General features: G+C 41.8%; 1 protein-coding gene across 1 annotated transcript in view; it reads right to left on the bottom strand.

Moving 5' to 3' along the window:
* Positions 1 to 14,797, bottom strand: part of LOC108629208 (neurogenic locus Notch protein-like) — a gene marked incomplete at its 3' end in the record, with an annotated part of 126,567 nt that overhangs the window by 46,509 nt on the left and 65,261 nt on the right. Inside the window, exons 3-4 of the mRNA XM_026817117.1 lie at positions 8,012 to 8,283; positions 5,416 to 5,611 (exon numbers count right to left, since the gene is read on the bottom strand). Coding sequence (XP_026672918.1) covers positions 5,416 to 5,611; positions 8,012 to 8,283 — 468 coding nt within the window. The remainder of the gene's footprint in view (positions 1 to 5,415; positions 5,612 to 8,011; positions 8,284 to 14,797) is intronic.

Below are 14,797 nucleotides of genomic sequence, written 5' to 3'. Positions count from 1 at the left end.
TCCACGCAACGCGACGGAAGCTCGGAGGACGAGGTCAACCGGGTCGCCGAACGTGAAGCCGAGCCCGTTCTCTTGCGTATATAAACGGAGTCGAATGTAGGGAAAAAAAATATAAGGATGTCGAGCAATGCGAAGAAAACTCGTTTCTTAGTTAGCCCGCGACACCGATAACTACGTGCCTCGAATGCGAACCACGCACGGATTTTCGAATTTCGTTGAACCGAGATCGAGTCTAGGATTCGGGGATGCGGTATGCTGGGAATATAAAAAAAGTTTCAATTAGGATCTCTCGCATTAGATGCTGCCGATATGCATCGAGAACGGTAGGATCCTAGGATCTCACGTTAGGTCCACCCCGGAGGTCTCCTACGTGCCTCGTGTACAAAAATCTCGGGTGCAAACACGTTGCAATGTGTCTATGCCGAAAATGCATTGTACAGGCCGACATTGCGTTTAACACTAGATCTACCAAGGGAGATTAAAATGAATTGTTTGTGCATTTCTTATAATCATCAGTCAGTTTCAATACATTTTGTTTTCTAAAATTTTGTATGAATTTTTCTAAGGTATGCAAATAACTAATTCTAAAATCTTCAAAAATTGTAAAAAGGTACATAAACGTAGATACTTGCCAGGCAAAGGTCAGTCTGCTGACAAACCCAGCAACCCGAACTGCTACGTCCGGCTGGCGATAGATCGAAAATATTAGGAAAAGAAGTAAAGAAACTAAAGAAGAGAAAGCAATACAAGATATTTGACAATAACAAGAGATTAAACTATAATCCTAACAAAGGCACGCACAAACCGCCACAGTTCTACATAATGTTAATCGTGATAGCAAAAGTGAATTCCTAGTAGGATTGTGGAGCGCGTATTTGATTAAGATTACATGGCCGCGTGACGTTCTGCAGGACGGATGAAAACAGAGAGCGAGGCTGTGAGAACACGCACCGATCCTCCTCGTTATATTACTTTCTTCTAGACCGGCTTCGGCTTCAAGGTTAATAACGACCGCGCAGATCTTGATAGCATTAACATACATACGTGACCGATCGCGGTCGCCTTTAATTTTCTGCTCCTGAGCATGGAAAAGCGCGCCGGGAACGCGGCTCCGTGTAATTTAACTGAGTCGTTTATTCCTTCAACATCGATCGGTTCCAAGCTTTTCACTCGCCGAAAGAAAAATGCATTCCGATAATCAAAGAGAGATATGTACATTCTGATAAAATAATGAATATCTTATTCTGTTAACGTGGCTAATTCTTGTAATGTAAAACATTATTGAAATTTTATTCAGATTATTTGTTATATTTAAAGAATCTACTTGATCTTCGTATAAAAATATTGTTAGATCTTTTTGTTAATAGTTCTGAATCCAGTAGGTGCATCTATTCGACTTCTAGTGATCTGATGTTTGAACAATTAGACAATTGAGACATTTTTCTGTAATAAATTGTTATTTTGCTAGAAATAATTTCTAAAAGTGGCTTAAAAGAGCAGTCACAGTGGTATTAACCTTTAACGAGAATACAAGTTTCAAGAATTGCAAAAAACTGGTGAAATTCCGGAGGGAAACATTTTATAGCGCGTTCGAAGCCGTATTGGTTGATGAGAACAGGGCGAAAGGGGAACAGGTGTGGACACATTCCGATGGGTAGATACCTATTGAAGAGAACCAGGTGCGAGTTCTGGCTAGAAGCCGCGAAGAATTCTCGACCCTGTGGGGTCAAATCAACGCGATTCGAGAGTCCCGAAATTGCTGAAGGGGCCGCAGTTTATCAAGATTCTCCGTGGCGAGGGTCAAGGAACACACCTAACCGCGTCCCGTTCTCTTTTTGCCTCCGCTCAATTAAATTCTTTTTCAGGCAGATCGTTTCATAAATTATAACCTTTTGTCCCAGGGCACGCGCATGTAGATGTATGCGGATCACGGAAAAAAATTAATTTCGCGAGAACTCCGAATAATTGTTTATATATGTATATTTATCGAAAAATAAATTCAAAACTTGTTTGGGAGTCGAAAAAGAATATATACGATAAATGCATTTTGTTGTTCTATTTTCTCGTTTCTATACGTTCTACGATTATTAATTATTACATAAAGTTTGTTTGGATTTAATTTGTTGGTTAATGGGCTATTAAGCATCGCGATAAGGAAATGTTTCATACTATCCAACGATCGATTAATTGTCCCGAAGTGCTCACGAAGTGTCTGTCCTCGGCAAGGCAGCACCGATTCAACTTAACTATTTAATAACATGGTAGCTCACGGCGGCGCGGCGTAGCACCACTACTACCTGGCGGTCAGCCATGCCGTATCAAAGTCTTTATTAGATCCAATTGAACGTTATTGCTTCTCAGGCCGCGTAACTGAGATCGCCTATCAAAGAAAAGAGAAGGAGAAAATAGAATCCGCCGCTTGACGCAGTTAACCGTTTGCAGGTATCTGGACAGGTGAAGAAACGTGTACAGGGCGTTTTCAAATATGCGAACACCTATTGTAGCCACTGTACATTTAGCCATATATGTATTAAATGTACCATAAATGTACTAAATAAATTACAAGAGGGGAATCGCATCTTTTTAACGTGAATTCAGATATATTTTTATACAAGCAATTAATTTTTCCGGATATGTCTTGTAGGTGTTGTTTCATACACGTCAACGCGTTAACTATGCAGGAACGAGGAAGAAGTTACAGCAGGCACGGAGGCGGATTAACGGCATTAAAGGGAATTATTGTGTAGCCGCGTGATTAACCCCCTTCGTCAGATATTTATTAGCCGGCTAAGCCTCGATTATTCCTATCCAAGTGCAAGTTTACCTCGTCCGTGTTAACCAGATACCGTTCAATTAAGGGTGCGCGCCGCCATCAACGTCCCTCCTACTCTCTCTCTCCCTTGAATATCGTGCAACAGTTCGGTCCCCCGCTCCTGCGATTACGGGAAGCGAAGGCGCCTCTGGAATCGTGTTTTCCAACTCCCTAACAATCTTCAAGATAACTCGGTTCCGATTTCAAATTTTCTCTAAGAGTCAGATGAAGTCAGGCTATTTTAGATTAGCGATTTATAGGTGAAATATTGTTTCTATCAGCATGAACGAGAAAAACGGTGCAATAATAGTTCCAAGTATACTCAAGATTGATGCGACTGGAATGATAGACACTATTCTTGTTACAGACTAATACAGAGTTTAGAAAACCCGGTATCGTAGATAGTTAATGATTATTGATGAGCGAATTAGCGATTGTAGAAAGCGAGATGATGTTACTTTAGCAGATTTACCGAGACTCGAGTTTTGAGAAATGAGGAGTATCGATGGATAACAAAACTGAAATTAAACGGCCACGGAATTGTTGAAAAAGGTGATCGTTTCGCGCATCGACCGGTTCGAGAACAAAAGCAAAATACAGAAAAATGAAGACGTCGAAGGCGGCGAGAGAAGAGGAGACAGGACCTTCTCTCGTCTTACCGACAAAGCTGGTTCGCTCGGCTCCCGACGACGGAAACAAAAAGGAGGACGAAGACCCGGGGCCCGTACTTACGTGTTTGTGCACACTTACAGCCACCGGCGTCGAGCCGATATAATTCAATATAATGTAGGGCCCAGCGACATTATCTGCTCTCGTGCAGTCAGCTCGACTCCGGGCCCGATTAATCTCGACTCGATCTCAACAAAGCGCGGATTTATGTTCTCCGCTCTGCACACCGCACCGCGTCCTACCGCTGCCCAGCGGCCCTCGAGCTCCCCTGTACTCGGAACCAGTTTTCGGCGAGCTCGTTTCTTTTCCGCGATATACCCCCTTCCTTCTTTCCGTCTCTCGACCGAGAAACACCCGTCGTCGTTCTCGAAATCTTTCGCCTCCCCTTTTCGCTACCCCCGTGATGTTCGTTTTCTTACCAACTTGTCCTACCAGCGTTCCTGTATTCAAGATCATGGGGGTCTCCTCATTACGTGAACAATTCTTTACCTTCGCGCGGTTTTTCAGTTTAATTCAGTGAAAATAGTTCTCCGAAACATAAACATTTCCTAACATTTTGGTCAATTCATTGAGCAAAACAGCAATTGTACATAAGTCAAAACAGAAACTCCGGTATTAAAAATTCACTTTTGTTTTTACTAATTGTTTTTTAAAAAGATAACTCGGTTCCGATTTCAAATTTTCTCTAAGAGTCAGATGAAGTCAGGCTATTTTAGATTAGCGATTTATAGGTGAAATATTGTTTCTATCAGCATGAACGAGAAAAACGGTGCAATAATAGTTCCAAGTATACTCAAGATTGATGCGACTGGAATGATAGACACTATTCTTGTTACAGACTAATACAGAGTTTAGAAAACCCGGTATCGTAGATAGTTAATGATTATTGATGAGCGAATTAGCGATTGTAGAAAGCGAGATGATGTTACTTTAGCAGATTTACCGAGACTCGAGTTTTGAGAAATGAGGAGTATCGATGGATAACAAAACTGAAATTAAACGGCCACGGAATTGTTGAAAAAGGTGATCGTTTCGCGCATCGACCGGTTCGAGAACAAAAGCAAAATACAGAAAAATGAAGACGTCGAAGGCGGCGAGAGAAGAGGAGACAGGACCTTCTCTCGTCTTACCGACAAAGCTGGTTCGCTCGGCTCCCGACGACGGAAACAAAAAGGAGGACGAAGACCCGGGGCCCGTACTTACGTGTTTGTGCACACTTACAGCCACCGGCGTCGAGCCGATATAATTCAATATAATGTAGGGCCCAGCGACATTATCTGCTCTCGTGCAGTCAGCTCGACTCCGGGCCCGATTAATCTCGACTCGATCTCAACAAAGCGCGGATTTATGTTCTCCGCTCTGCACACCGCACCGCGTCCTACCGCTGCCCAGCGGCCCTCGAGCTCCCCTGTACTCGGAACCAGTTTTCGGCGAGCTCGTTTCTTTTCCGCGATATACCCCCTTCCTTCTTTCCGTCTCTCGACCGAGAAACACCCGTCGTCGTTCTCGAAATCTTTCGCCTCCCCTTTTCGCTACCCCCGTGATGTTCGTTTTCTTACCAACTTGTCCTACCAGCGTTCCTGTATTCAAGATCATGGGGGTCTCCTCATTACGTGAACAATTCTTTACCTTCGCGCGGTTTTTCAGTTTAATTCAGTGAAAATAGTTCTCCGAAACATAAACATTTCCTAACATTTTGGTCAATTCATTGAGCAAAACAGCAATTGTACATAAGTCAAAACAGAAACTCCGGTATTAAAAATTCACTTTTGTTTTTACTAATTGTTTTTTAAAAACGGGAAGATATTCCTATATATACGTGTTAGAATATTCAATATACTTCAACATAATTGGATTTTTTGCGATGCTCAAATAACTTTCGCGATCGCTGCATACGTAAGGTGAAGTATGGTTAATGATTTCGTTCGACTTACTTGTAAGATCCGTGAGTGTTCTTGCAGGAGCCGTGTCTGCACGGGTTCCTGTCGCATTCGTCGATGTCGTCCGCGCAATTCGGACCCGTAAAGCCCGGTGCGCACGTGCACTTGTAGCTGTCCTCGAGCGACAGACACTCTGCCCCGTTTCGACACGGCGACGAGGCGCAGTGGTCTTGTCGCTCGCAGTGCTCCCCTGCAACAGAGAAAAAAAACGCTATGCAAATACGTCCATACATGTATGGCTCTTAACCGTGAAAACGTAAACCGTATCCTATCACAATTAACAGTTGTGATAAATTGAATTGAAATAAAAGAACGGGACTGCAATTTGTCGAGCAGACAGAAAGTAATTAATCGGAAATAAAAATGACACCATTTTTAAAGGGACTTGACCGTGTAAACTTCTCGCAATTATAGGAGCACTTTATTTAGCGAATTTTATACGCATTCTTAATACTGTTACTTTTCCTACAATGGTTGTTAAATTTAATTAATTAATTTATAAAATCAGTAATTTGATTGAGGAAAAATAATTAACACTAGATTGTCGGAGCGAGTCAATTTGACTCAGTATTCAAGACTCGAAGTTCAAGTCATCATGTAAAAGAAATAGAAGTAAGAGCGTCTGTGCTAGCAAGAATTAGCGGAGAACATAAACTGTGAAATGGAATACATATGTAAAAATTGCTTTGAATAAAATTTCTTTAAAATAGAATTTCTCTGCCTCATCATTTAATGAAAAATTACGCAGGCGATCTTTACTGCATTTGTATAAATGAATATTTTAATTTTTCTAAACGTTGATGATGCCGCGAAAGGCAGAGACGAATTTGCTCGACGTCGCGTTGACAATTCATGTCCATTCGCGAGAGAAAACAAGTCCCTCTGCCTACCTAAACTCCCAGCCCTCTCATCTCAAGAAAGGGTCACTGATTAGCGAAACTAATTACCGGAGTCACCAGTCGCTCTTTTCCATCCGAGATGTCTGCTTCTATCTCGACGATAGATGCCAGTGGGTTTTCAATGCGCCATTTCTAATTAATGAAGCAAACTCGTTACCGATTGTTTTAATTGCTTTACAACTTCTATTTCTTCATATATCATTCCTTTGAACGCAGAATTTCTTTGTAAAAGAGGACGAGGAAACCATCTCACGGGTAGAAAGCAAAGAAAGAGGATACCTAAGCACGGAAGAGGGAGAACCACTGGTCCAAAGGTACCGCCATCAGCGAAATGCCGCATTGCTCTTCGCCAATTACCCAGCTGGCAACTTCTCTTTCTCATTCTCCGCTTGACCATCCTCTTTCCTCTCTTATTTGTTCTCCCTTCTAATTCCACCGAATTCCCGCTAGCATCGGGATTTATTTGTCAAAGGGAACGCGTGCCCTCGAGCAAAGGCGGTCCATAAAAAATACTCGTTTCAGCTTTACGGCGTTCGCTACTTCCGCGATCCAAGCAAATTCGCAAACGAATCAAACTTCTCTCGCGGGCTTCCCGACTCAGGAACGTGACTACCGTCGAACGGAATCGATCACCGCGATTATCTCTCTAATTGATCGATTTACGACCGACGCGGCTGTGATGCAGCAGCGCGCAGTTGTTCCGTTCCATTTTCAACGCTCTCGATGATGCGGGATCACGCCAAGCCGTGCACACTCAATGGGTTCACACCGTTCTTACATACATACATACACATTACCATTAATATGCATGCAACAATGAGTGTATCGCGATTACCACGCGGCTGTTATCATTTCATCCATCGCCTAACCTTGTCATTACGCTCGCATGACTCAAAGGGACTCGTTAACTGAACCACTGCCTGCTCACTTGTATAGATTTTCATATTCTACGCATAATCTCACGTCTGTCCTGTTTTTTTCCTCACCGGTAATTACAGTTCTGTGTCGTATCCGTATCGAGTTCTGCGATACATGGAAAATTGTGTAACACGTGATACGATGAAAATAAATGGTTATGAATTATTTTATTTCGTAATTTTAAATCCGCCGCATTCCATACCTGGCATTATGCAATTTATAACTGTTATAGAATTAAACGAGTATGGCGAGGTTTACAAGATACGCGAATACACAAATTGAAAACTTCGCGAATCATTGATTTTACTTTAAACACATGTAAATGCGAATTTACGCGAGCTTAAATATTCGGAATTTAAACCTGACGAAAGTATCAGCCGTAGCTTCCCCGGAGGAAAAAAATTTTGTGCAACAAAAATGCCGTGGCGGGCGAACGACTCAATTATGTATGCGATTTTTTTCGCGATAAAAGCCTGCGCGTTTCATTACCGGATTTTTGGCGTCTTCATTTAGGAACGGGTGAAGCGCTTCGTTTATCGAGGATTTTTATCTCTTAAACGGTTCGCCGCCTTTCCAAGATTAAATCACCGTACAGGGTGTCTCACACAGCGCGAACGAATCAGAGTTCTTATCTCATCGACTAATTTCGAATAATACCAGGTGAATTATAAAATCAGGTTCCCTTGTAAAAAGAGCGCAAATTGAATTGCTTGGATTGGAATTTGATTCAGGTCAAGCAAGAATTACGCGGCATGGGTAAAGGAGATTCTTACCTGTGAATCCAATGGCGCAGGTGCAAACATATTCGCGAAGGGATTTTAGATTGCATGTGGCACCGTTCAAACACGGCGCCGAGTCGCAAGCGTTCTCAATCGGTATCTCGCAGAGGCTGGCGGTAAATCCGACGGGACAGGAACACGCGAACGAGGGTGTGCCACCGCCGATGGTTTCCTTAACCCTGCAGGAACCGCCGTTCTGGCAGCGAGGGCCCGTGTGGCACGGATTCAGATGCTGACAGTATTCGCCCACATATTTTGGCGTGCATCTGTAACAGACAGAATTAGACAATGTTAGCATTGAAATAATCGAGCACGTGATCAACAGATAATATGATACACGAAAAGATTAACAGTATACATTTATAATTAATTTTTATCTATTTTTATGAATTAGCATTATATATAAAACTAAAAGACTGAATTTCGTTTATAAGCTTCGTTATAGTCTCTCAGTTTTTGCTTGCACTTATGCTATGACTTTTTTCTATTATTTGAAGATAAGTAAGAATGTACTAAAGTGCAACTGGCGGATTTTAGACAGAAAGCACTTTAACGCGTTGTTACGAAACGGAACGATGATTGCCCTGCGGTCAAGGCTTCCACGAAGGGCCCTGAAAGCGGAAGATCTTTGCCGACGCTTATAATTATATCTGAAATCCGCGTTCCACGGTTCCCTTTCTTTATTCGAATACACCCACGAAATCGTCCAAGGAAACTCGCATCGCAAATCACACGAACTCAACTACTAATTAACCCTTTAAGACATTGTGAGAGGTTTGTAAAATGGATAATTATGGAACTGTCAGTTAGAAAGAAGATTGAGTACTGAAAGAAGAAAGGAAAAAAGATACTGCTTGATATCCTTTTTAGTTTTGTACAAAATTGCTAGTAATATAATTTATTTGATTATAGAATACGAGAACGAGGAGCAGACTTTCACCGTACGAAATCTCCCTTATCTCTGGCGCTGTTTCCTATTTTAGAAAGGGGGAGCGGAACTCGCCGTAAAACCGGGTTTGTACCGACCGACCGGAGGGTACGAATAAAAATGCCAATAAACTGCGATGGCCGGCGGAGGTAAAGACAAGAACGTATTGGCGTCCATTGTCGAGAAGCACAGCTGGTTCCAACTTGGTCCGCGCAGCCTCTCCGCTGCTCCGACTTCTTCCTCCTCTTTTTCTTCGCCTTCTGTCTATGGATATCGCGTACGTAGGTAGGTAGGTACGTATATACGCTAGCGCTTAGAGAGCCGGTATCTCTATAAACGGAAGCGACGATTCCACGGCCATTATTCGCCCTGGCGCTGCAGCGAGTTTCTTCTCCCGGCTGCCACCGCGCCGGTAGATAGAGAAGGACAGAAGAGGGGCAGAACATTGAGCACCATCGGTTGGATTTATTGACTCCTATCCGTGAATATTCCCTTCTAAGCGAGTCCCAGGGACGTAACGAGAATCCGACGCGATGAGCCGCGGTGCCGCGCACCGGACAAAACCTTGTACGAACCATCCTCCTCGTTTACCTCCTACGGGACGCATTATTTTAGAAACACGAGTAGCTCCTTCTTCTTCTTCTTCTTCTTCTTCTTCTTCTTCTTCTTCCACGTTATACTGTAACGTAGTTTATGGAAGAACAACATGTTTCACTTTAACCGTTAAAGCAGCTGAAACTACCACCTCGATACTTTCTTTCTAAATTAGGATTCATACGGTCATCCTCTAAATTGATTGATCGTTTCATGTACTATTAACGAAATGAAGGGGCATTTCTCCTTTGACAGTATGAGCCTTGAAATATTTATTCATAGTTTAACAAATTATATTTCAGATACGATGATGATAAATTATTGCATTTAATAAATATTGATGCTGAAATAATTTATTGTTATTTTACTAGATTTGTACTTTTCAAACAAATACTATATCAATATAACTTTTAGAAAAAAAAAGAGAGAGAGGAATGAATGCCGTGGACGATGTTACGTCAACAGTTACAAACTGTAAAGCCGTTTCATACGACATTGTACAAAGTAGAATGTTCATACGTTGCTCATCTAGCCATAATATTGTGTCAAGTACGCTGTAATTATACTAATCGTGTACGCGTTGCTCTGTGAATACGGACGGTAATTTTATTAACGAATGTGGGTCGCGCGTCCCACGGTTTCAAGACTACATCGCATCTCTCTATAGCTTAGCAACTCAAATTTTGAAAACATTATAGAAAATGTCTGAACAGAAGATAAACCATGATGAATTCCTCTCTTCGTTAATTTTTACGTGTCGTAAATAATACGGTTGTCGTCTTAATATTGTCGATATCTATACACACGTCTGATTTCGATCACGTCGCTTTGTCACGTCTAAACGAACGTATGTACGCTACTGTGAACTCGCGTGCACTATCAAACCATCGCATCGGCGGTGTGCGTAAGTACACTCGCAGCCGGCCAGCACGTATCAATCACGGGGACTTCGCGTACAGTAAAGTTCCGTCCAGTAGCGTCATTATTCTGCTTTGTTGCCTCGCGGGGAGAGCGAGGTTGTTTAAAGGAAGATGAAACGTACGCGCTTTATGGTTGACCATATTCTCTGTCGGTATGTAATGGGCATAGCGGAACCGACTCTTCCCGACACGCGCACCGTTTACGTTTATGTAGCTACTACCTCGTGCGAATGTCGATCGAGCACCAAATGTGTCAGCTCTTTTTACTTCACCATGTGAGTACTTGGAATTTCAAGTCTTAATGACGTGTACTAGAATTCTATAAACTGCCATTACGTTATTTATATAAAATTGTATAAGTTACAATTTCCTATTTTTTATATTCCTTTTAAAAGAACAAGAAACGTCGTTTTTGTACACGCAAAAGGAGTAATTCAACTATTGATTGTGCAATTAAATGGAAAAATGAATTTTTCGAACATCACCAACAATTAAGTACAATTTCTAAATGTTTAATCAAGATTCTTGCTAAAAGACATAATCGTCAGGTTAACTAGTTCTCGTTCTGAGAACGACATATTTTATCAAATACCAACGCATTCTGTTCACCCAGCCAGCAAACGTACAATCACTTCCTACCGGGCGTTCTTATCTTCCCCGGGTAGGGCAAGAGAGCCGAGTAGACGCAGCGGAATATACGAAAAAGAAATTAATTGCAACCCGTAAAGGACCGCGTACGTATCCAGGTGTTCTTCGTTCTCCAGCCTCCCCGTCCCCTACGTCCCTCCACCCTTCTGGTTTATCCTGTTCGCGGTTACTATATGTGGCTTGGTCCATAAGGATCGATCGTGCCTCGCGGCAAGAAAATCTTGCTGCACGGCAGAACGGAAGGACGACTTGTATTTGCCGCAGGATCACCCGGCCAGGATCGGCCTGTAAACATCCAATCGGAATGCCACGCCGCGTTGCTGTCAAACAGCCACAGTGAATTATGTGTCGAACACTATGAATCGTTGTCGATACCAGACCGATTCTATCTTCCTCGAAGTTTTAACAAAAATAGGAACAGAGGCGAGGACGTACACGACGCAAGAAACTTCGTAGTTCATTCAGAATTTTTGTTTCAGCAAAAATTTTAAAAGAACTCTGCGGATATACTGGTGTATGTACTGTTGATTGAAACCGAAGTTTTCTTAATTTCTCAGAATTGAAAAAGAAACGAAGAACTTAAATTTGAAATCAAAGAATTATAAATAAGTTAAACAACTTTACTGTGCGTGTCGTAAACTTAATTCGCTTTCACTGTCAAAGTTTACGACTAGTAAAACAATCGAAACTTGAAATTCAGCTGAACAGGACTTTCGGCTAATCGTAGATCGTCGACACCTAATCAGCATTCACACGTTGGACAATTTTTGGTAAAGGAATTTACAACTGGCCATAAAGCCATAAAGGGCGAAAACTTTACAAATACTAAAGAATTCTGTTGTTCGTTAATCGTAAAAATGTTATGCAAAATAACATTCGTCTCCTAATATTACGAATCTGCCATTCGTTTATATTTTCTTAGAATTTTCGTCTCTGAACATTTTATCATGATTCACGTTTATTAAGTTTTTTTATCCCACTGCAAAGGCAGCGGATACAATTTCATAGTAATAATCGTATTGCATGGAACACAGCCTAAAAAACTGGGAGGCAGAAAATGAATCAGTCTTTACTTTAGAAGGCGGTTCACCCAGTTAATTACAACGGGCTTCAGTTACAAAACTGTTTAACGTTTAAATATGTTCTGGCCAGCGCTTAGGGTTTCGCCGTGCCTCTTCAAACACCCATTATTGCCCGCTAAAACGCAAACCAATTACGAAACTTATAAATACGCACGTAATGTTCCACGTGGATCCGGAAATTGCAAAAAACATTTTGTAATTAAGATTCAAATGAAGAAATATGATATGATTAACAGTATGAATGAAAAAAATGTTAATAATCGGAAGAATGAATGGAAAGCTAAATACATAAAAAATGCGCTATAAAAAATTATTATTTAATCGCGTTCACTAAATGCAACGCGTTTACAGTGGCAGGAAGTTAATTATCGTCCTTCATAATCCATTGCGACTCTTTTACGGCAAGGGTACGTTATAATACACCCGCTAACTAATAACGCAAACAAACTCTAGTGTGGTGGCTTAACCCATTTTTGGGATCTAATGCGTTATGATGGCTCTTAGAGGAAGAGCAGAGTTCTAATTGGTCTTTAAAATACAAACGAAATCTGAACAAATATTACATTTCTACCAACCAGCAGGTGTCGTTTGTATCATGGTGTAACATATACATACTTTACAGATTAAGAAGTGCAATCTCTTGTTTCAAATAATTGTCATATACATATAGAGAATGAGATAACAGTAACAATTATTTGGAATAGTTTGATTGATTTAAGAAATGTTTTTATGTGAGTATTTTATTTCATGGAACTCAATGAATTTTAATCATTAGTTTTCAACTTAATGAATAATATACTTTATTTTCTCTAACATTTCTTATTGACCTTGTAATGTGCATTGAATGTCTCTTAAAGAGCTGATAAAAATATTGCATCAAGTGCACTGGTTTTCGGGCTTGATAAGTTTAATTTAGAACGACTGCGTAGACATTTTTGCTGACTTTCACCGAACGAAATAAGACAATTAAGAGACTCCGATGAATCATGTATCTCTGCACGTGGGAGTGCAAACTCTGGGCCGGTTCCATGTCAATTTCCGCGGGCTCTCTTCCTAGTTCTCGCCGACCATTCACACGATAAATTAGACGGGACAACAGTATTTAGAGATATTCTCGCATTCCTTCCTCGTTGTTTGTTAAGTAACACGCGTTACGCATAGGAAGCACGAATTCGCGCTAAAATTGTATTCCCAGGCATTGTTGAAAAGTAGTGCGAATAGTTGCGGTTTACAGGACGTAAACATCGACTCTGATACAAAAGTTTTTACAGCAACGATGGTTGCTTAAATAAAATCTTTTGATCTCTTATCACAAATGAATCAAAAAGCGCGGGCAATACTTTCTTGTTCATCTACGTTTTACAAAATTGAATTTTCATCAAAATTGAATCTACTACGTAAATGATTGAGTCGCGCGTTTGGTGAAATCGTTTGTGGAAAGAAAACGAAATTCGAACGAAATAAGGGCCAGAGAAAAACGTGAAACGGGCTGGCGCTCGTCATCCCTTCGCCTTCGCCGATAATGCGGAGCACTTAGCGCTAAAATGGCAGCCTCCGGTGTCATTACGAATCGTCCACTTTAGCCGGTAATAACATCGCAGCCGGCTGAACAGAACAGAACGGAACGGAACGGAACGGAAAGGACAACGAAGACGCATCGTACAGCAAATTGAGGATCTCGCGGTGATGATCCTCTTTTACAAATTGCTGTTCCACGATTTCGTGATTTTCAAAAATCATTGCTAGACTTTCCAAATCGTTGATAGCCGCTTCTTAGCAGGCAGAACAATTGTATTTCGTTCTAAGCTTGTGTAATAAAATCATGGCATATTATCATTTGTCAAATGTGACACAAAATTTGATAAGCATTCCGTTTCTCTAAAAAGAAGAATAAGCAAACACTGAGCGAAATCAAGTGGGGAAGACCGCTGTCTCCATATCATATCTAAGGGTATGAAAGAAAGAGACGAGAACGAGGGAAACCATAAAGAAGACGACGAGGAGGCGGTGAACAAGGGGGTTAATAAGAAACGGTGGAGAACAAATAAAGGTAATGACGCCGCCGAGGAGCGGAGCGTCGGATTTGGGAGCGGAACCATCGAATTCGGACGCGTTCGTCCGCGGCGAATTCCCCTCTCGGCTTCTTTTGGCACGAGCTCGAATTACTTGGTGGCCGTGGCGAAAAAAGCAAAAACGCACGAGAGCGGGAGAGAGAAGAGAACGAGGCAAGGGGATAAGGGCAGCTGTTATTGGTGGTTCTTAGAGCCGGGCAACACGCTTGGTCGCTCGCATTAAACCGCTCTGCTCGTCCGCTCCAGATATCGGCTTCGGCGACGTTTTTGCCCGCCGAGTGCCGACACGGCGTGGCGGTTTTTCCAGCCACCGTACCACGAGCAGCACGGCCAATTGCGCTCCCTGTCCACTCGTTTCGCCGAAATGACGCTAATTTCTCGCCACCGGCCGATCGATCACTCAACGTCGATCGCCAACCGCAGAGAGATGGATCCTTATGCAATGCTGGGAACGACCTACATTTTCCTTTTCATTGGTCACACGTACGTGTTCTGCGTACTAAGAATTTTCAACAGTTTAACATACATTACTATAG

This window comes from Ceratina calcarata, unplaced genomic scaffold, assembly GCF_001652005.2.
Source record: "Ceratina calcarata isolate Rehan_Ccalc_2016 unplaced genomic scaffold, ASM165200v1 scaffold557.2, whole genome shotgun sequence".
In the NCBI taxonomy this organism is placed as follows: Eukaryota; Metazoa; Arthropoda; class Insecta; order Hymenoptera; family Apidae; genus Ceratina; species Ceratina calcarata.
This window is presented reverse-complemented; position numbering and strand designations above follow the sequence as displayed.